The 22,844-nt window shown below is 46.3% G+C and overlaps 1 protein-coding gene across 1 annotated transcript in view; it reads left to right on the top strand.

The window, feature by feature from the left end:
• Positions 1 to 12,387: 12,387 nt before the first annotated feature.
• LOC149454881 (uncharacterized) overlaps positions 12,388 to 22,844 on the top strand; it is a 38,060-nt gene continuing 27,603 nt past the window's right edge. Inside the window, exons 1-3 of the mRNA XM_089686997.1 lie at positions 12,388 to 12,448; positions 14,759 to 14,794; positions 15,657 to 15,932. Coding sequence (XP_089543123.1) covers positions 12,388 to 12,448; positions 14,759 to 14,794; positions 15,657 to 15,932 — 373 coding nt within the window. The remainder of the gene's footprint in view (positions 12,449 to 14,758; positions 14,795 to 15,656; positions 15,933 to 22,844) is intronic.

Raw genomic sequence — 22,844 nt, 5'->3', positions numbered from 1 at the left:
TGGTTTTTCCACTCAGCGGACAGGAGTGGAGGAGCAAGAGCATCTGGTAGAGGAGGAGGAGGAGACAGAGGACCCAGACGCACCGTGGCAGTATGCTGTGGAGATGGAGGCAGGGAGTCCCTCGCATTCCTTGGCACAAATGGCCCATAGCATGCTCGGTTGCTTGTGTAGCGACAGCCGAATAATAACCATCAGACAGAGGGATGACTTTTGGCTGTCCACCTTGTTGGACCCTCGCTACCGTTCAAAAATGGTGGCCTTTTTCACACCTGCTGAGAGGGAGGCCAAAATAAAGTACTATAAAAACCACCTATGTAGTCAGTTGGTCTCTGCCTTTCTGCGCCAACGTCCATCCTCAGACACTGTGGGCCCTGTGCGCTCGCGTTCCGCTGCCATGGCAGCAGGGGAGGGGTGGGGTGGTAGGAGCAGTGGCAGCTCCACCAGCAGCGGCTGCCTCAGTCTGCAGTCGATGATGAGTAGCTTTCTTCACCAGCGCAGTGAGGAAACTACTAACCAGCTGCAGCAGCAGCAGCATCAGGTGGACCTGGAGCAGGACCTCAAACAACAGGCTTGGGCCTACTTGGACAGCACCCTGCCAACCGAGGTAGACAATCCCCTTGACTACTGGGCAACGAAACTTGACCTTTGGCCCCAACTAGCTGAATTTGCCCTTGAAAGGCTGTCATGCCCGGCCAGTAGCGTGGCATCGGAGCGCGTGTTTAGTGCGGCAGGAGGTATTGTAACTCCGCGGAGGACACGACTGTCCACCCAAAGTGTGGAGAGACTCACGTTTGTGAAAATGAATCAGGCGTGGATTAGTCTGGATTACAAACCACCAGTTCCTGACACAACTGACCTAATAACCTAGCCGTTCAGGCCGCTCCCTGAACACCTCAGGAATTGCTTAGTATATCTGTCGCCTTAGAGGCCGCTGTCTGAACAGCTCATGAATTGCTTTCTATATGTGTCGCCTTTGAGGCCGCTGGCTGGACAGCTGATGAATTGATTTGTATATATGTACTTATTGTCCGCTGTCCGGACAGCTCATGAATTACTTTTTGTATTTAGCCTTCCAAACCACTCTCAGAATAAGTCATGATATTCATGCTGTGTATAGCCTTATAGGCCAATGGTCAATCAAGTCATGATTGTTATAGTGTGTATAGCCTTATAGGCCGCTGTCTTTACAACTTTATAATTCCATGCAGTATATAGCCCTATCAGCCACTTTCTGGCATCCAGTTGCTGTAGCCCCCATCACCACACTGTGCCACGGGCCCCTGTACCGCCTTCTCATACTGCTGCCAGATCCATCCTCTGCCATGTGCGTCTTTGTCGTCTGCTCACGCTGCTGGGTTCCAGTTTTAAACCTAGGCCTGTGTATGGCTTCCGAATACTGCTGCCTCCACCGCCACCCTGCGCCATGTGCCTCTATCGTCTGCTCACGCTGCTGACGGCTTCCGCTTTTTAACATAGGCCTGTGTATGGCTTCCGAATACTGCTGCCTCCACCGCCAGCCTGCGCCATGTGCCTCTGTCGTCTGCTCACGCTGCTGACGGCTTCCGCTTTTTAACCGAGGCCTGTGTTTGGCTTCCGAATACTGCTGCATCCACCGCCACCCTGCGCCATGTGTCTCTGTCGTCTGCTCACGCTGCTGACGGCTTCTGCTTTTTAACCTAGGCCTGTGTATGGCTTCCGAATACTGCTGCCTCCACCGCCACCCTGCGCCATGTGCCACTTTCAGGTCTCCTTACACTGTTGGTGGGTTCCATTTTGTGATAGGGTGCTGTATGGCCTTCCATTGCTGCTGCCTCCACCGCCACCCTGCGCCATGTGCCTCTGTCGTCTGCTCACGCTGCTGACGGCTTCCGCTTTTTAAACTAGTCCTGTGTATGTCTTCCGAATACTGCTGCCTCCACCGCCACCCTGCGCCATGTGCCACTTTCAGGTCTCCTTACACTGTTGGTGGGTTCCATTTTGTGATAGGGTGCTGTATGGCCTTCCATTGCTGCTGCCTCCACCGCCACCCTGCGCCATGTGCCTCTGTCGTCTGCTCACACTGCTGACGGCTTCCGCTTTTTAACCTAGGCCTGTGTATGGCTTCCGAATACTGCTGCCTCCACCGCCACCCTGCGCCATGTGTCTCTGTCGTCTGCTCACGCTGCTGACGGCTTCCGCTTTTTAACCGAGGCCTGTGTTTGGCTTCCGAATACTGCTGCATCCACCGCCACCCTGCGCCATGTGTCTCTGTCGTCTGCTCACGCTGCTGACGGCTTCTGCTTTTTAACCTAGGCCTGTGTATGGCTTCCGAATACTGCTGCCTCCACCGCCACCCTGCGCCATGTGCCACTTTCAGGTCTCCTTACACTGTTGGTGGGTTCCATTTTGTGATAGGGTGCTGTATGGCCTTCCATTGCTGCTGCCTCCACCGCCACCCTGCGCCATGTGCCTCTGTCGTCTGCTCACGCTGCTGACGGCTTCCGCTTTTTAAACTAGTCCTGTGTATGTCTTCCGAATACTGCTGCCTCCACCGCCACCCTGCGCCATGTGCCACTTTCAGGTCTCCTTACACTGTTGGTGGGTTCCATTTTGTGATAGGGTGCTGTATGGCCTTCCATTGCTGCTGCCTCCACCGCCACCCTGCGCCATGTGCCTCTGTCGTCTGCTCACACTGCTGACGGCTTCCGCTTTTTAACCGAGGCCTGTGTTTGGCTTCCGAATACTGCTGCATCCACCGCCACCCTGCGCCATGTGTCTCTGTCATCTGCTCACGCTGCTGACGGCTTCCACTTTTTAACCTAGGCCTGTGTATGGCTTCCGAATACTGCTGCCTCCACCGCCACCCTGCGCCATGTGCCTCTGTCGTCTGCTCACGCTGCTGACGGCTTCCGCTTTTTAAACTAGTCCTGTGTATGTCTTCCAAATACTGCTGCCTCCACCGCCACCCTGCGCCATGTGCCACTTTCAGGTCTCCTTACACTGTTGGTGGGTTCCATTTTGTGATAGGGTGCTGTATGGCCTTCCATTGCTGCTGCCTCCACCGCCACCCTGCGCCATGTGTCTCTGTCGTCTGCTCACGCTGCTGACGGCTTCCGCTTTTTTAACCGAGGCCTGTGTTTGGCTTCCGAATACTGCTGCCTCCACCGCCAGCCTGCGCCATGTGCCTCTGTCGTCTGCTCACGCTGCTGACGGCTTCCGCTTTTTAACCGAGGCCTGTGTTTGGCTTCTGAATACTGCTGCATCCACCGCCACCCTGCGCCATGTGTCTCTGTCGTCTGCTCACGCTGCTGACGGCTTCCGCTTTTTAACCTAGGCCTGTGTATGGCTTCAGAATACTGCTGCCTCCACCGCCACCCTGCGCCATGTGCCTCTGTCGTCTGCTCACGCTGCTGACGGCTTCCGCTTTTTAAACTAGTTCTGTGTATGTCTTCCGAATACTGCTGCCTCCACCGCCACCCTGCGCCATGTGCCACTTTCAGGTCTCCTTACACTGTTGGTGGGTTCCATTTTGTGATAGGGTGCTGTATGGCCTTCCATTGCTGCTGCCTCCACCGCCACCCTGCGCCATGTGCCTCGGTCGTCTGCTCACGCTGCTGACGGCTTCCGCTTTTTAACCGAGGCCTGTGTTTGGCTTCCGAATACTGCTGCATCCACCGCCACCCTGCACCATGTGTCTCTGTCGTCTGCTCACGCTGCTGACGGCTTCCGCTTTTTAACCTAGGCCTGTGTATGGCTTCCGAATACTGCTGCCTCCACCGCCACCCTGCGCCATGTGCCTCGGTCGTCTGCTCACGCTGCTGACGGCTTCCGCTTTTTAAACTAGTCCTGTGTATGTCTTCCAAATACTGCTGCCTCCACCGCCACCCTGCGCCATGTGCCACTTTCAGGTCTCCTTACACTGTTGGTGGGTTCCATTTTGTGATAGGGTGCTGTATGGCCTTCCATTGCTGCTGCCTCCACCGCCACCCTGCGCCATGTGTCTCTGTCGTCTGCTCACGCTGCTGACGGCTTCCGCTTTTTTAACCGAGGCCTGTGTTTGGCTTCCGAATACTGCTGCCTCCACCGCCACCCTGCGCCATGTGCCTCTGTCGTCTGCTCACGCTGCTGACGGCTTCCGCTTTTTAACCTAGGCCTGTGTATGGCTTCCGAATACTGCTGCCTCCACCGCCAGCCTGCGCCATGTGCCTCTGTCGTCTGCTCACGCTGCTGACGGCTTCCGCTTTTTAACCGAGGCCTGTGTTTGGCTTCTGAATACTGCTGCATCCACCGCCACCCTGCGCCATGTGTCTCTGTTGTCTGCTCACGCTGCTGACGGCTTCCGCTTTTTAACCTAGGCCTGTGTATGGCTTCCGAATACTGCTGCCTCCACCGCCACCCTGCGCCATGTGCCTCTGTCGTCTGCTCACGCTGCTGACGGCTTCCGCTTTTTAAACTAGTTCTGTGTATGTCTTCCGAATACTGCTGCCTCCACCGCCACCCTGCGCCATGTGCCACTTTCAGGTCTCCTTACACTGTTGGTGGGTTCCATTTTGTGATAGGGTGCTGTATGGCCTTCCATTGCTGCTGCCTCCACCGCCACCCTGCGCCATGTGCCTCTGTCGTCTGCTCACGCTGCTGACGGCTTCCGCTTTTTAAACTAGTCCTGTGTATGTCTTCCGAATACTGCTGCCTCCACCGCCACCCTGCTCCATGTGCCACTTTCAGGTCTCCTTACACTGTTGGTGGGTTCCATTTTGTGATAGGGTGCTGTATGGCCTTCCATTGCTGCTGCCTCCACCGCCACCCTGCTCCATGTGCCTCGGTCGTCTGCTCACGCTGCTGACGGCTTCCGCTTTTTAACCGAGGCCTGTGTTTGGCTTCCGAATACTGCTGCATCCACCGCCACCCTGCGCCATGTGTCTCTGTCGTCTGCTCACGCTGCTGACGGCTTCCGCTTTTTAACCTAGGCCTGTGTATGGCTTCCGAATACTGCTGCCTCCACCGCCACCCTGCGCCATGTGCCTCGGTCGTCTGCTCACGCTGCTGACGGCTTCCGCTTTTTAAACTAGTCCTGTGTATGTCTTCCAAATACTGCTGCCTCCACCGCCACCCTGCGCCATGTGCCACTTTCAGGTCTCCTTACACTGTTGGTGGGTTCCATTTTGTGATAGGGTGCTGTATGGCCTTCCATTGCTGCTGCCTCCACCGCCACCCTGCGCCATGTGTCTCTGTCGTCTGCTCACGCTGCTGACGGCTTCCGCTTTTTTAACCGAGGCCTGTGTTTGGCTTCCGAATACTGCTGCATCCACCGCCACCCTGCGCCATGTGTCTCTGTCATCTGCTCACGCTGCTGTCGGCTTCCGCTTTTTAACCTAGGCCTGTGTATGGCCTTCAATTGAAGCTGCTTCTGCTCCACCACTCTGCCATTGGACTCTTGATAGTCGTCTCCCCACGCTGCTGCTGGGGGGACTTTTTAACATAGGCCTCTGTATGGCCTTCAATTTTAGCTGCTTACGCTCCGCCACTCTGCCATGGGCCCCTGTACCGCCTCCTCATGCTGCTGCCAGGCACGTAATCTGCCATGGGCCCCCGTACCGACTCCTCATGCTGCTGCCAGGCCCGTAATCTGTCATGGGCCCCTGTACCGCCTCCTCATGCTGCTGCCAGGTCCAGAGTGTGTCATGGGTCCCTGTACGGCCTCCCATTGCTGCTGTCTCCATTGCCACACTCTGCCATGTGCCACTTTCAGGTCTCCTCACACTGCTGGTGGGTTCCATTTTGTCATAGGGTGCTGTATGGCCTCCCATTGCTGCTGCCTCCACCGCCACACTGTGGCTCCACACTCTGGTTTTGGCCCGTGACTGCCCAAATGAGTGAAGTGTGCGGTGATTCTAAGATTGACGGCACTCATCTGCATGTCATACTGACTGACAGTATTATTTCTCTTCCCCAGCAGACTCCAAGGGCATTTAAATTAAAGGTACAGTGTTCTGCACTAATATAAAGGCTCTCTGAAGCCTAGAAATACCCTTTTTATAAGTTAAATTCGCAGCGAATATATTCGGCTCGAAGCGAATTTTTTCCGCGAATTCGGCGAATCAGCCGAACCGAATTTTTGAATAATTCGCTCATCTCTAGTCAGGGTGGACTAGACGAGCAATAATAGGCTGTAATCTCTGAGACAAGATTTTTGAACAAAATGTATCACAGATAATAAGCAAGATTGGTCTATAGTTTTGTCATAGTGTGTGATCTTTCACTGGTTTTAGAATAACAGTAATATTGACTAATAAAGTTTTGTTAGGTAATGGCTTTAAACAGAATTAAAGTACTCAACCATAACGTATAGTAAGATTGTCTTATATCTTTAATAGTAAGCATTGCTGAAGCCATCTGGGCCCAGGCTTTTCCCATTTAAAGAGAAGGACATTACCTTCCCAAGCTCACCAACTGTAATTGGTTTTTCTAGGACTCTTGCAACAACCAAGTCCAATTTTGCGAAGTTAGCCCCCTTAAATAATCCCTGACTAACTGCTGTCATTGCTCAATGGACTTTACCGAGTAATTTGTTTTAATATCAAATAGTTAAGAGTAGTAATCCTGAAAAATCTGAACTATCTTATTCGTATGTACTACACTGATCCGCCCCTTAACGGATGTGGGTACTCTCTATTCCCTCTTTTAATGTTTGCAAGCATCTTACCACATTTATTACCTAATTCATAAGCTTTACGAGATTTATATCTATGTTTAACTTTTATTTTGCATTCTAATAATTTGGTTAATTTTTCTCAAAGTTCTGAGTGTTTCTGCTCCTCACATACATTTATTCCCTGTTTCTGTTTTTTTTCCATGATTTGAATTTCAGCTATAAGATTATCTAATTCTTGTCGTTTCTGTTTCTTAAAGCGTGTTCCATGTGCAATAAGACCCCCTTATTAATGCCATGCCTTTGTCCTTCCCAAATAATCTGGGGGGATGCAATACCTTTAAAATTCTTAACAAAATATTTTTCTAAAGCTACTGTGACTTCCCTGTTTACCATACTCTCATCAAGCAAATTCTCGTTCAATCTCCAAGACCATTACCTTTGTGACTCTATTCTTAAGTTTAGTACTACCATAACTGGGGCGTGGTCTGAAATCGCGATTTAGTTAATAGAAGTTGAGATTACCTTGTATAAGTGATATTGATCTAGATAGAAATGATCTAGCCATGAGTATGTTTTATGTGTTTAAGAGTAACAGCTATAATCTTTAGTTGTGGGATTCAATACCTGCCAAATATCTACCAAATGGAGTGATTGTAATTTCTTATGTAAATGATTAATTGCTCTAAAGGAAATAGTTGACTTCTCCCCAGAGGTGTCCATTGATGGATCAATGCAAAGATTAAAATCACCTCCTCATATCAGGAACCCTTCTGAAAAATATGTAAGTTTAACCAATATCTTAGAGTGGAAATCTACTGTGTGTGAATTAGGTGCATTTATTGCTTCCAATGTGCACATTTAACCAGCAAATAGCCCCTTTACGAAAACAAAGGGTCCTTCTGCATCATTCAGATGCTCCTTGAGTAAAAAAGGACAAGATTTCTGAATTGCAATTGAAACCCCTTTAGATTTACTAGAAAGGGCATGAAACCAATGGGTATAAAAGCAGGCTGGTACAGCCGAAATGGAAGAACGTATACACATAGCATGACACCCCGACTAAATTCACCTATACATGGGCCTGTTGGTTCCACTATCTAGACTCAATGGATTATCTGAACGACAAGTCTACTTAGTAAATCTGGATCCCAGATCATATACCTCTTTCTTTCCCGAGGGAAAGCGGAGGTGCTTCCTGGCCTTTTCCCACCCCATTTTCCAAAAATCTTTTTCTTTTTTTTTTCTTTCTTTCCCCTCACCTCTACAGTTCCCCTATTTGGGGCCCACTCATGCAAAAGAGTTTTACTGGTTTATTCATGTATGCTTTGCTTGTTTTATCATATCATTACCTGTTGCAGGATCTGTTCTTTATCCTTCATTGAGTGTTCTGTAATGCATTTTGAGTGTTTGATCCACTGAACATTGGTCTTATATGATCCCCCCCCCTCTGTTTTTACTCATTGTCACTGTGAGAGACCTCTATGCTTTTTTTGTGTGTTTCCTTTTATACTGCCATTAAGAGTTGATATGCGATTTCAATGTACATGTCTGTACTCTTGGCTTGTTTTACTGAATAAAATCCTTGAAATATAAAAGCAGGTCAGTAGTTTAGGCAGGGACACTGCTGTAAAATGAGTCTCCTGCAGCATCACTACTTGTGGAGAAAGGAGAGTTATTTCTTTAGTATAAATAGTGTAGCGCTCATAATAAATAATAAATACAAAATCAAAAAATAAAATAAAAATTCATATAGTGTAACTCATCACTACAATAGTGCTAAACATGTATAGTGTCAAACCCAAATGAAAAATAATATCTGTGGCCTTCGCTTAAAAACGTGCACACACACCAAATAAATACAGTATCTGTAACAGTGCCTTTCATTTAAAAAACCATGTACACACACTTAATAAACTACATTTAAATAATATATCAACAACCCCTCAAATCAAAACAAGGGGCTAAAAAAAAAGTGCTAAAGTGTAATAAAGTGTCCACACTTCAAAAATTATACTCAAATGATTAAAAAATGTCCAAAAATAGTATATAAGTGATGGATAAAATCATGCAATGTGCAATAGTGTTCAACAATTCTGTGATTGTGCCAACACACTTCTATTTGCGGCTGAAATGCCTCCTCACCTCCTCCCTGTGACCCCTAGGGGCCAACACGCTTGCAGGATCACCCTGGATCCTTAAATCATATGGACCAGCAACCTTCTTCCTCCAGTGGATCTCCTTATGGGGCTCCTGTTGCCCCTGATCAAACCTGATGTCTCTAAGGGACAATAGCTCACCAGCCCAGTAAGCCAAGAAAAACAGACCCTCTAAGTGTAGTATTAGTGCAAACCAGATTCCTTTTATTGCAAGAGAAGGAGATCCACTGGAGGAAGAAGGTTGCTGGTCCATATGATTTAAGGATCCAGGGTGATCCTGCAAGCGTGTTGGCCCCTAGGGGTCACAGGGAGGAGGTGAGGAGGCATTTCAGCCGCAAATAGAAGTGTGTTGGCACAATCACAGAATTGTTGAACACTATTGCACATTGCATGATTTTATCCATCACTTATATACTATTTTTGGACATTTTTTAATCATTTGAGTATAATTTTTGAAGTGTGGACACTTTATTGCACTTTAGCACTTTTTGTTTAGCCCCTTGTTTTGATTTTAGGGGTTGTTGATATATTATTTAAATGTAGTTTATTAAGTGTGTGTACATGGTTTTTTAAGTGAAAGGCACTGTTACAGATACTGTATTAATTTGGTGTGTGTGCACGTTTTTAAGCGAAGGGCACAGATATTGTTTTTTATTTGGGTTTGACACTATACATGTTTAGCACTATTGTAGTGATGAGTTACACTATATGAATTTTTATTTTATTTTTTATTTTGTATTTATTATTTATTATGAGTGCTACACTATTTATACTAATGAATAACACTGTTTGGGTATCCGTTTTTTTGAGTGTTGGCAGCTTTAGGTTAGGCACACTTCCTTTATAGCGCAGGAGGACTTTGATTCTTTGAGAGTTAACTCTTGCCACAGTTTAAATTAGACAACTCAAACCTTGCGCATTGTACGACAAGCATTTTGAGCAAGAGAACATACCTAATATGGAAACAAGTAACGTGCTTATGTGCAAGCATAGAGAAATGAAAGTACTGCTTCTTTCAGTATTAGTCAGGATCAGTACAAACGTTGCCACCACAAACATTTACACCACAATAAACAAGCTGTGCAGTACTTGTTCGTGTCTAATCACACCACAGTAAATATACTTAATGTAGATAGAAAATCAGTGGCAATTCCAACTTATGCTCTTATTGGTAAAGCATTTACTTTTACATTTGGAGCAAAGTTCCAGAAACCCCACAACGACAAATGTAATCTCTGATACTAATGGTTTTATACAGCACTATTGTCTTTCTTTTGATAAAAGTATAAAGGATAAGAAGGCAGTGGGGGATGGAAAGGTGTAGACAGGTGTAGTTTGGCCCCCCTGCACCGGTGGTGTTGTGCTGCACCTCACCTACGAGGGCATATGGAATCATTTAGGGGACCCCAAAAGTAATTAGGACATAATGTATTTTGACAAATGTTTGCATTGTGAAAATAGTGTAAGATGGGTCTTGTTTTGAACCTGGCTTCACTTATTTTTAATTTCCAGGTATATATGCAACAACAGTTTTTTTCCCAAACAATAGTACTAAAATGTCCCCTTTGTTGCCAAATATAAATATATGCATACAGTATATAAAAATAATGCAGAGTATACAGTATAAATAACATATTGTATTAAATTGCTTCCTCTTCACATCTGCAGGCTACAGTATGCTTCCATGTGCAAACATTTTGATTGGTAAGTAAAGGTCTGATGGTTCCTTGGGGTATTCTGCACAGGGCCATGACAAGATGGCATGGTTCCATCTTCAACTTAGTGTTTAAATCTCCAAATGATCTAATCAACAAGCAGATGGCTACAATGAACTTTCACAGCAGTTGTGCCCTTTTCCTAACATGCACAAGAGAAGTGGCGAGGTGCTTTATTTTGTACTGAGGATTCCCATTAGTACCTCCCCAGTATTTATGTAACGCTACCTTCTTGAGAGCCACTGGATTTTGGTGGGTCCCCCTAAGCTCTGCACAGCCAGGCAACATGCATTTTCGACACTTTCTCTCATAGTTAGTAAAACAGTCCTTGAGCTTTTTTTTTTTGTTTTTATTAGGGGTTAACAACTTGGATGGGGTCTAGGGGTACATGGGATGCCAGAGGAACTGTAGAACTTTGAGGACAACTTCTTAGCAAACAGTACAAAATGTGGTCCAAAAATCAGCAACAATCTTTTGCAAGGAGCACCGAGTCCCCTTTGGTGAACCAACTCATACCCCAAATGAAAACTCCACTCATCCACCTGGCTGTCCTGAGGGTATCCCTGAGCAAGGGTTTCCAAGATCTACAGCTGAGCAGTCTCAGATGAGAGCTGGTTGGGTATTGCACCTGACTGCTCTGTCTCTTCTGTGGCCAAGGGGGTGTAGAAGTACTCACACTGTCCTTTTCCTGTAGGTTAGTAGGTTGCAGCTGCTTTCAGGCCTTTCACTGGACTGGCTCATTCCCTGCTGACAGGCTGTCCTCCCTAGGAGACTGTGGTACAGTGGAGAACAGGGGCGGACTGACAACTCATGGGGCCCCTGGGCAATAGGGGATCATGGGACCCCTGTGTCCTCACCAACACCCAAAAAAGCCTATGAAAAAGCCAATGAAAGATACCAGGGGTATCTCATGGGGCCCCCTACTGACCCTTGGCCCTCGGGCAGTGCCCGAGTGTTCCAATGGTCAGTCCGCCCCTGGTGGAGACCCTTCTGTCTGCTCCAGCCTGTTGGTACACCCCAGTGGTGTATGTAGGTTTTGTGCTGCCCTAGGCAGCACAAAAATTGGTGTCCCCCCCACTTGCAGAGAGAGCCTGACATTGACCAACAACATTTCTGCCCCCCACCCAAGAGAGTCTTCCAGTACCACTGCTCCCATACACCAGACACCATCCCCCACGGTGAGAGAGAGATAGACACTCACCTTCACAGCTGTGGACATCCCCGGGAACGAGAGACGGGCTGTGCATACACCGTCATGAAACCCACAGCCTCTCCCGGAACCCGCCAGGTCCCCATGCTGCATGCGTTCTTTCTTCTGTCCCTTCTTCCAAGGGGCAGTGCTGCCCCCTGAAAAATGCTGCCCTAGGCAAATGCCTTGTTTGCCTTGTGGAAAATACACCCCTGGTAGGGCCCCCTCCTCGGGGCCCCCTCTGAGGCTCCACACTCCAGCACCTTCCTTCAGTCCATCTTCCACCCAACTCCAACAACTCCTCTGCTGTTCAGGCTCTCTCACATTTAAGGGCTGTCCCAGTCATCATGCCAGGCCTCCCATCTGGGGATTGGCCAGTCTCCCCTAAACATGCAAATCCAGGCCTCCTCCTCCCCTCCATCCTTCTTCCAGAAAGTTCCAGCAGTTTCTAGAAGGGTGGGAGGACTCCAGAAGCCCTGACCTGTAGAGCCTCCCAGCCTAACCCGAGGTAACCTCACTGTCTCTCTCCCAGGCTGACTCATTCCAGGCTTCTAACAAGCCTCTGACTAACCACAAAAATCCTATCAACCTAGAGGGTGCTACATTTACAACCCACAGAGAGCAATTATAAGCTCTCTTGCTCCCCAACTATACCTCTCAAATAGACTCTACAGCTACTAAGGAAATTATGTACATATGGCTGCAGGGGATGTCCAGAACCTCAACTTTACAATTTTTGAGACAAACAGTATGATTGGTAGATTACCTCTTAGCAAGTGTAGCAGTGTCAGTATGCTCCAGTTAACCTTATAATAGCTCTATGACTAAGGCCCCTTTCACATGGGGAAGACTCCAGCTGTGTTCCACTTCCTTAGCAATAGATCAGTCTGCTAATAAACACTGAGCAGGAGGTTGACAGGGAGGGGCGGACTGACCATTTGGAAACTTGGGCACTGCCCGAGGGCCCGGGGTCAGTAGGAGGCCCATTGAGATGCCCCTGGTACCTTTTTCATAGGCTTTTTTGAGTTTGGGCAAGGACACAGGGGCGCCATGAGTTGTCAGTCTGCCCCTGGTGACAGGTCTGTGTTCACTCTGCACAGCCCACTGTCCTCTATGGACAGTTGGATGTAAATGGACTGCCTGTCCATTTACAGCTGAGTGCCATTCGATCCGATCGAATGGATGGAAAGGGAACGGATCCCCATCCATCTGCTTTTAGCAGATTGGATCAGATTGGATTAGACGGGTGTAAACGGACATATGTCCATTTACACCTGCTGCTTCATAGAGGTGAATGGAGGTTCCAAACGGGTCTACCTGAAAAACAGACAAGCGGACTCGATTGAAACATTCATGTGAAAGAGGCCTAATTTGTTTAACAGAGGGTGTGAGAACTGGAAATGCACACAGTTGCACTTTCCTTGTCTTTTGTCACAAGGTTAGTTAACATTATTATGGCAGGTGACATTTTACATATGGACTTAAAAAAGTGTGTTGCAGTCGTGAAGGCGTTGAAGAAAATATATGACCCTTACTTCAAATTTCAGCAAGCCTTTAGGCCCCTTTCACATCTGGGCATTTGCAATAATGGGCAGAATAGCCGTGATTCTGCCTACAATCCCAAAATTCTCTGCAAAAATTATGAATCGCACCATGCCTGTTTTGGTGCCATTCATTTTTCACTGTAATCATGGCAAACGGCATCGCACAAAACTTGTCGCCCAAAAGAAGTTCCTGCTCTTTTTAGAGTGAAAAGCTGCGCATGATATGGTTTGCCAAGATTTATCATGATTTATCTCATAACAATCATGGCAGAACCGCACCATATTTTGGTGCCAATGAAAATGAAAGACACCCAAACAGTGGTGGTGCGATTTGTCATTTTTGCAGTGTTTTGGGGTCATGGGCCCAAGATCGCAAACGTCCAGATGTGAGAACGGGGCCTTATAGGACTGCTGCAGAGAGGTAATATTTTTATTTCAAGCATGATATGCTGAGGAAGAAGGAGTAATAGGGCATTTCTAATGCTGGGTATACACTAGTAGAATTTAGTTTGACATTGTTAATTGTAAGAATGTTTGTTTTTCTTCAATGGTCAGGTTAAATAGCCCTTTGTTTTCCACCACAGTGATGAGAAAATTTAAAGCAGCAGGATGGAGCATTTTTTGGAACGAACAACTTTCTAAGTCCTGGTTCACATCTGTACGGTCGTGCGGGCCGCTATTTGCGTGGGCACGAGAGCCCATTCATTTGAATGGACTCTCGTGCCCCGAGACACGCAGAGAAGAAGTCCCTGCACTACTTTGGAAATCGCAGCCCACACGGGAACCAAGGTTCCCAGTACAATTGCAATGTCCAGTGTGGGCAGCGTACAGTTAGAATTAATGGCACCCACCTGCGGGTCCTGCATTCCTCTGTGCGGGTGGTGCGGCTACAGGTATTTGTGTGGGTCCCACAGTGACACCACTCGCACAGATGTAAACTGAGGGCAGGGGCGGACTGACAACTCATGGGGCCCCCAGGCAATAGGGGATCATGGGGCCCCTGTGTCCTTGCCCAAACTCAAAAAAGCCTATGAAAAAGGTACCAGGAGCATCTCATGGGGCCCCCTACTGACCCCACGCCCTTGGGCAGTGCCTGAGTGCTCAAATGGTCAGTCCATCCATGACCAAGGGTAACAGTGTGTCTTGTTTTCGTTTAGTAAAATCCATTCATGCCAAGATCAAATGTTAAAAGCAAACAAAATCTTAAACTATTTTGAATTAAGTTTTTGAAAATGTTTGTATAAATTTTAATAGTGTATACCCTGCTTAAGACTCTTGTGAACAAGGACAAAGACTTCACAATTAATTACCCATCATCCCATGGTGGACAATATTATATCACCATTGCCTGCAAAATAAAGATACCCCTGAAATTCTCAGAATGCCAACAATTTTATACATACAAAGTTGCAGAAATTCAGTACATCTTTTGTCCCTTCATAGAATGTGCTGTTTTGTTGATATATCATTCATATAACAAATATAGAATTTTAATTAAAGTATTTTCAATTTTGTCTTTTCAGCTGGAATTTTAAATGTGGTTCTTATAAGTTCTGGAGGTAATGTGTTGTAGCTAATATTTTACGTATTTCATACAAAAGTAATGATAATATATAGTACACTTTTGTCTCTTCCGAGAGGACATAATAGGTGAATTTAATTATGTAACTACTGCAAGTTAACACTGAAATGATGAAAGTACAAAACAGGGAAATCATATTTAGCACTATTTAACCATTTCCTTATTGCAATATAGCCAATGACGGCTACAGCATGGTCATCCAGTTCTGTGAGGGCATCATATGATGTCCTCCCAGAATGCGCCCCCAGCGGTGCGCACCTGGAGCTGTCTGTGTCTGGACACAGCTGATCACATGGCATGGTGAAAAGTCAATCACAGCGGCCTTTTACCATGTGATCAGCTGTATTCAATCACAGCTGACCACCATGTAAATACACTTGCCAGTTATTGACAGTAATTTCCACACACTGTCACAGCTTGAGGAAAGTACTGCCGATAACCAGCAACTGTCAAAGGAGACTTCTGCACTGATAATCAGTGCACTGATTATCAGTGCAGCCCCAAAAGTGCCCATCAGTGCTGCCCATCAATGCACAGCAATGCTGCCCATCAGTGCCCAACAGTGCTGCCCATCAGTTCCCAACACTGCTGCCCATCAGTTCCCAACAGACATCTCAACCTACAGGCAGAGGGGGAAACATCCCACAGCCTTCCTAAGCTGGAAGTTGGCATGGCAGCAGCAGTGATAGTAGCCCAGTCCTTGCTGCCGGGCAGAGCAGTGCTGTAAGTGACTATGTTATAATGAAAACACTTCCTTGCTAAGTTGCATGGGACAATGTTGCATTACACCCATGCGAATAATACTTGTAAATGAATGCACTAATAACCCTCTTTTGCAGGTGATTTTACAGCTTCACATCCAGTCCTCACTGTGTCACCTGACTACAAAGTGTTTGTGAGAGGAGAATCTGTGACTCTGATGTGTAATACCTTGGATGGCAACGACAGAAAACACTTCTCTTTTTATAAAGACTCAAAATATATCCAGACTGATAACACGTATATACATAGAATCCAAAGTCTGGATTATCCCAATGCTGGAAGTTATGCCTGCGAATTTTGGGAAGTCAATTATGAATCTACCAGAAGCAAGGAAATCACTATATTTTTAACTGGTAAGGTTAACTTTATTTTCTTCTCTTTATTATTACAAAATATAACAACCTCTGCACACAAATACTGCACTTTTTTAGAAATGAGCAATTCATTAAAGCCACATGTACTGTAGGCAGGTGCAGGTTGACCTCCCTTCACAGGTGGCGCTGTTGCATCCATCCTGCAGGGAAAGTGGAGGACAGAAGGAATACCCATTCCAGCTCTCATGTAATCACTGGTGTTTGTCCATCAGTGTAACAGTTGGTCCCTTTCGATGTCTTCAGCACTGATGTGGTGCTTTGTGCTGAAAGTTTGACAGCCTTGTTTCGGCCTTCAGTGACAAGCCAATACTAGACTCTCTATATCATTAAAAACCACTTTTAACCACTTCCAGACTGCGCTATAGCTGAAAGACAGCTACAGTGCGGTTGTCCAGTTCTGAGAGGATGTCCATGGATGTCCTCCAGAACCTTGTCTCCCGTGTGCCCCCCTGGGGCGCCCAATGGGCATGTTCTTTGACCACTATGTCCATTTGGACACGGCTGATCACAGATCAAGGTAGAGGACCAACCACTGCAGCCCTTTACCATGCGATCAGGTGTATCCAATCACAGCTGATCATATGTAAACAGATTTGCTGGTTATCAGTAGACACAGCGTGTGAGGAAAGGAGAGTAAATTGTTTACACTGATAATCAAGGCATTGATCTTCAGTGCCCTAATAATCAGTGTAGCCCCATCAATGCCAATCAGTGTCACCGATCAGTGCCACCCCATCAGTGCAGCCTCAGTAGTGCCTGCTCATCAGTGCCCATTAGTGCAGCTTATCAATGGCCATCAGTGCAACCTCATCAGTGCCCATCAGTGCAGCCTCATCAGCGCACATCAGTGAAGAAAAATTACTTATCTGCAAAATTGTATAACAGAAACTTAGAGAAAACTTTTTTTTCAAAATGTTCAGCTTTTCTTCATTTGTTTAGCAAAAAGTGAAAAACCCATTGGTGATTAAATATCACTAAAAGAAAGCTTTATCTGCCTAAAAAAAAATATAAAAATATTATATGTATACAGTGTTGCCTGACAGTAATTATCATTCAAAGTGTGAAAATTGGTCTTGGCAGGTAGGGGGTGAATACTAATATTTTTGATGGTTTATTGTAGAGAGTAGAGTATTTCTTTCAACACAGCTTTTTATCTGTTTACTGAAGCTTATTGGATATAGGCCATTGGTCTCCAAACTGCGGCCCGGGGGTCAGATGCGGCCCTTTGCTTGCTTTTATCTGGATCTTGGGGCACTATTTCATCCACACTGATACCAACTGAGTATGCGTTCCACCACATACACCAATGAAGGGGGCACAACTCTTCCAATGACACCAATGATGAGGCACAATTCCTCCCAGTGACACAAGTAATAGGGTCCAATGACATCAATGAGGGGGCAGAAGTCCTCCCACTGTCACCAAACAAAGGGGCATTATTTTTTTCCCACTGATGTCGGGACCTTTTCTACTCCCACTGGCCACAGTCTGGCCCTCATAAAGGCTGATGGACAGTAAACTGGCCATTTGTTTAGAAAGTTTGGAGACCCCTGATACAGGCGGACATATGTTGACCAAGGATGGCCATACACAAATCGGTCACTGCTTAGGACTCTTGTCACCAAAGACTCCTTATTATTGTTTGAATCTATGCTCACAATAACTTAACCCCTTAGTCTCTTTAATAGGGTCTCTTTATAGGGTCCAGAGTGCTGAAAAGAATTGTCGATCATGTGACCACAGGGATTAGCTGTCACAGTGGTCACATGACTAGGAGCTGGCTACCAATCACTAGTGGGGGCCAAGAGCTGTAAGCACGCTTTCAACACAGAAACGTCAGCCCCCCAGTGACACATATGTGCAGTGTGTGGGCGTTAGAGCAAACCCTTTTGCCACATATGTGTTACACAGGCAATGTCTTATTAGGAGATAAGAGGGGGTGTTCTGTCTTGGCATCGGTTGTACTTGTGGCGAGATTCGTTAGACCCAGTCTGTCAGAATGTGTGCAGCAAGTTGAATGATCGCCTTAACAGATAGTTTACTCAATGAATAACAACTTCAGAGGTATTTTCCAATGCTTCTTTATGCTTCAAGGTAGCAAAGGTATGAACATAAAGGTGTTTTCATAGGTAAATTTCCAGTGATGTACATAGCCTCCTCACTCTACAGCATCTTGATAACCACTAAACTAAAATGGTGTTACAACAGGAAATGAAGGTGGAAGCAACCAACTAGTCAGAAACAGCAGGGGTGTGTGGATGATACCAAATAACATTATAACATAACATGTAAATAACAACTGCTAAACAGTAAAGCTGCGTGGCAGCACAGGGGGACACTGGAAGAAGGAGAGGATCAAACAGCATTTTTACACAATGCAGAGGATTAACCTCTTAGGTCCCACATTGAGTATAACAAGCATGCTTTACTGCATATACAGACTGATTTTACTGTTGTGAGTTTAGTAACACTTTAAGGCCTCTTTCAGACAGGGCAGACCCGTCAGCAGATCAGTTTGCTCAGCGGGGATCTCTCCGCTGATCCACGCTGAACAAGCGGATGACAAGTCTGTGTCCGCTCCACTGCTGCAGAGCAGACAGCTTATTTTTTCCTATGGAGCGGTCAAATGGAAACAGACCCGCTTGTCCGTTTTCACCTGACTGTCATTTGATCCAATCCTCCAGGCGGATGGAGAACGGATCCCCATCCATCTGTTCTTGACATACAGGATCAAATCACATGCCAGCGGGTGTCAGTGGACACTTGTCGGCTGAGACCCATTGGTCCATAGAGGTCTATGGATGGTCCGATCGGACCATCAGCATATAAGGGGCCTTAAAGATTGCTGTAATTTGCTGCAAAACAAATATCTGATTTAAATGTAAACAACTTGTTGCAGAATTGCTGCTCTATTTACTTGTGCAGAGTGACCGGTTTTGTATCTGCTCCTCTCCATACATGCCTGGAGCTTTGAAAGAAGAGAATAAGCGCAGGGCATACATGACAGGGTGGAAGTAAAACCTGACAGTATAGGGTTAAGATTAAGATGTGGTTGAGTGATGAAATCTGAGCACACTTACTGGATTGGTGGAGTAGACGGGGTGATTAGAGGAGCTGACGAGAGAACAATTGGTGGGGGTAGAGTGAGGGGCATCACTTGCAACCTGGAAATCTTCGGTGGAACGTCCCTCCCTCCCGCCCTGGTAATTGGGTTGCTTTGGTTTGTAGGAGGTGGGGTGCAGTTGGGGTCCTTGATGGAGGTCTAAAAATGTGGTATGTTGGTAACTGGTGGGACCCATCTAAGGTATGAAGTCCTCCGGATGGTCTGGTTCAGTTTAGACTGACCGGGGAGGTAAGGTTGGTAGGGTTCTGTGGTCAGTTAGGATAGTCCCTGAGGCGGTGTTTAGCGGCTGGGGATAGAACCTAGCTTAATGGTACCACGGACTCCAAAATGGTGTGAGGAGGTCGTCATCAAGGATCCGCAACTGTTCTTGGAGCTGGATTGTTGTAACGGTGAAGGTTTGTTTTGTTTGTTATTTATGGTCTTGTTTAATAAAGGGCCGATTCGGCCATTTAATCCATTTTGGGTGTTATTTAAGGAAACAAGGGGATAGGAATGGGGGGCAGTTTAGAGTTGGCATAGGCAACAGGTGTATCTGAACTACCAGTCATGTAGTTTTCTGCTGGCAGCATGTTGTGTCTGGCTGTCTGAGTACCACACAGGGGCGGACTGACCATTTGGAAACTCGGGCACTGCCCGAGGGCCCAGGGTCAGTAGGGGGCCCCATGAAATGCCCCTGGTACCTTTTTCATAGGCTTTTTTGAGTTTGGGCAAGGACACAGGGGCCCCATGATCCCTTATTGCCCGGGGTCTCCATGATTTGTCAGTCCGCCCCTGGACTAACACAGTTATGCTCTCTGCACAGGCTATGTACAGCACAGTGATGATGTTCCTGAAATTTGTTTAAGGTAATAACTAATATTAAAATTGATACTCAAACTACGCTCCCCTAATATTGCAAGGGTTAGATGCTCCTTTCTAAGGGGAACAGAAAAAGGAACTATACTTTAGCCCTCATTCCCCCAGCAGCCAGCAGTCTTCTCCTTTCTCTGACATACTGCGTGGTGGCATGCCCTCAGTGTCCTCAAAATGCATGATTGCTGGTCCTGCATTGTATGTGATAACTTTGGCATGTCTGTGACCGATGGAGTGGCAAAGAGAAGGGGCTTTGGAGGACTGGTAGTGCGGCTGAGAGAAAGCCTGAAGCAACAAGAGATACAGTAAAAATAAATGCTTTTTTGTTGCACCTATGCAAAAATGAGCATTTACTCTTGCAATGAGGTGGAGCACCACTGCAAGGGTCGATTTTAAATTTTTACTAGTGTTCAGCTTTAAGTTACCATTTAAATATATATTAGCTGATTATGTAAAAAAGAGCTGTGCATGCCTCTTTAAATCATTAGATCATATGAATGAATATCTAAATTCAAATATGTAACTGTGAAATATGAACATAAATCAATAATCATATCAAACATGCAATTATCATAAGTAAAGAAAAAAGAGTCCATATGTAGTCCATGTCCATATTATCTCCAAGTGCCTTATAGTGCACAGTGATGAATAAAACCATTTAAGTGCTCCAATGTGCCAAAGTGCTTCCCCACATCTAAACCTCTTACCAGATGGACATGATCTCATAGTAACAGAGATTGCACTCGCTTTTTCAATAAAAAGGAACCAATGCTCCCACTGTTCAAACTCCAGATGAGTCTGTGGCCCCGTCAGTATCATGCACAAATTCGGAATATTGCTGCACTCCTTGGTATATGTATTGAAGTATCAAAATTACATCACAGGCATAACAGGAACATCAAAAAGGTGATGCGTTTTGTGCTAAATTCAGCACTGAATATAGCGAGAAACACGTCACCTTTTTGATGTTCCTGTTATGCCTGTGATGTCATTTTACTGCTTCAATACATAAACCAAGGAGTGCAGCAATATTCCGGATTTGTGCATGTTACTGAATCTCACAGACGAGATGTGTAACACCCTGGGTTCCAGTTCGCAAATTGTGAAAGCCGGTCACTGACCTGGAGCGGCATCATTTTGGCCCTATCAATATACTGCAGCAAAGGTTTCCCCACACAGGAATCCCTCAAGAGGCTCTCAGACTCCAACCGCCAAACAATTCAGACCAAGGAACATTTAAAACCAGGAAGGAAAAGCCTCATAGTGAAGTATTACTGAAAACCTTTTATTGAAATAGTTATTGCATTTGCAGTATATGAGAAGTAATGAGCGGCGTACACATTCACAAAGCATGGCTGCAAGACATGCCAGCACGTTAGTATGTGATGTCACAGACCCAGCTCTACCCAATGTGTTTTCCTGTAATATGCCTCTTCTGGGAAAGGAGACTAGTCTGAGACATCAGTTACAGCGTATTTATAGTGAATACAAAACAGGAAAAGGAACACAGCACATTTATGTAAGCCAAGGGGCTCTCAAAGATAAAAAAAACCCTTGATATTAATAAAATACAAAGGCGCCACCAAAAACAACCAAAAAAAATATAATCTTATTAAAAATAAAAACACAAAACAATCGGCTATAAATAAACAGATTTAAATAGCACCATCTGGTGTGGATGATAAAACTCCACACTTGACAGAATAGTTTTACCACCACCCCATCTAGTGGCCACATAGATGAACTGCTATCTAACATCAAATTGTGCATGTCCATTATTCCAAAATAAAAACTAACTACCGTATTTTCCGGCGTAAAAGGCGACTGGGTGTATAAGACGACCCCCTAATTTTCCAGTTAAAACATAGGTTTTGGGCTATACTCGTCGTATAAGACTACCCCCCTTCTGAGGCAACACCATTTAACCCCTAGCCTACAGGGCACTTATACCCACTTCCCCCCAGGCCAATTTTCAGCTTTCAGCGCTGTCACACTTTGAATGACAATTCATACAACACTGTACCCATATGAAATAGGTGGTACTGATGGGGACTGATGAGGAGGCACTGGAAGGTGGCACTGATGGGCATTGACAGGCATCACTGATGGGCACTGAAAGGCAGCACTGATACATGGCACTGATAGGCAGCACTGACTGGCACTAATAGGTGGCAGTGATTGGCAGCACTGATAGGTGGCACTGATTGGCATTGATAGGTGGCACTGACTGGCACTGATAGGTGACACTGAAAGGCAGCTCAGATGGCCACTGATATGTGGCGGTGATGTGCACTGGTAAGCACTGATATGTGGCATTGATGTGCACTGGTAGGCACTGATATGTGGCATTGATGTGGCACTGATGGACACTGACAGCTGGCACTGCTGGGGCTACACTCATCATCAGGGCACACTGATCATCAGTGCCCTGATGATCAGTGTACATGTCCCCTCCGCGGAAAGCTGATTACCGGCTCTCCTCTGTCAGCGTGACAGCTCGAGAGGAGAGAAATGACGATAACCGGCATTTCCCTGTTTACATGTGATCAGCTGTGATTGGACACAGCTGATCACATGACCGAGCCGACATCTTCGGCTCTTTCCGTGATCGGTGATCCGCTGTGTCCAAGGGACACAGCGCATCGACGTGCATGCGCGGAGAATGGGAGGACGTCATATGAGCCAATCACGGCAAATGATGTATTCTATTAATGAATACAGAGCCTGCTCGTATTAGCTGCGTCAAACAGGCGGGCTGATGATGTCACAACTTCAGCCAATCCGAGCAGGCTCTGTATTCATTAATAGAATACATCGTTCGCCGTGATTGGCTCAGCGCGGTACACTGTATGTAGCTGAAGCTACCGTACAGTATTACCGCAGATCCAGCGGTTCTATACCCGGCGTATAAGACG

The sequence above is a fragment of the Staurois parvus genome, unplaced genomic scaffold, assembly GCF_062004578.1.
Source record: "Staurois parvus isolate SC_StPar_1 unplaced genomic scaffold, SC_StPar_1.0 ptg000415l, whole genome shotgun sequence".
NCBI lineage: Eukaryota > Metazoa > Chordata > Amphibia > Anura > Ranidae > Staurois > Staurois parvus.
The sequence above is the reverse complement of the archived record's forward strand: the minus strand, read 5'-3'. Positions and strand labels throughout refer to the sequence as shown.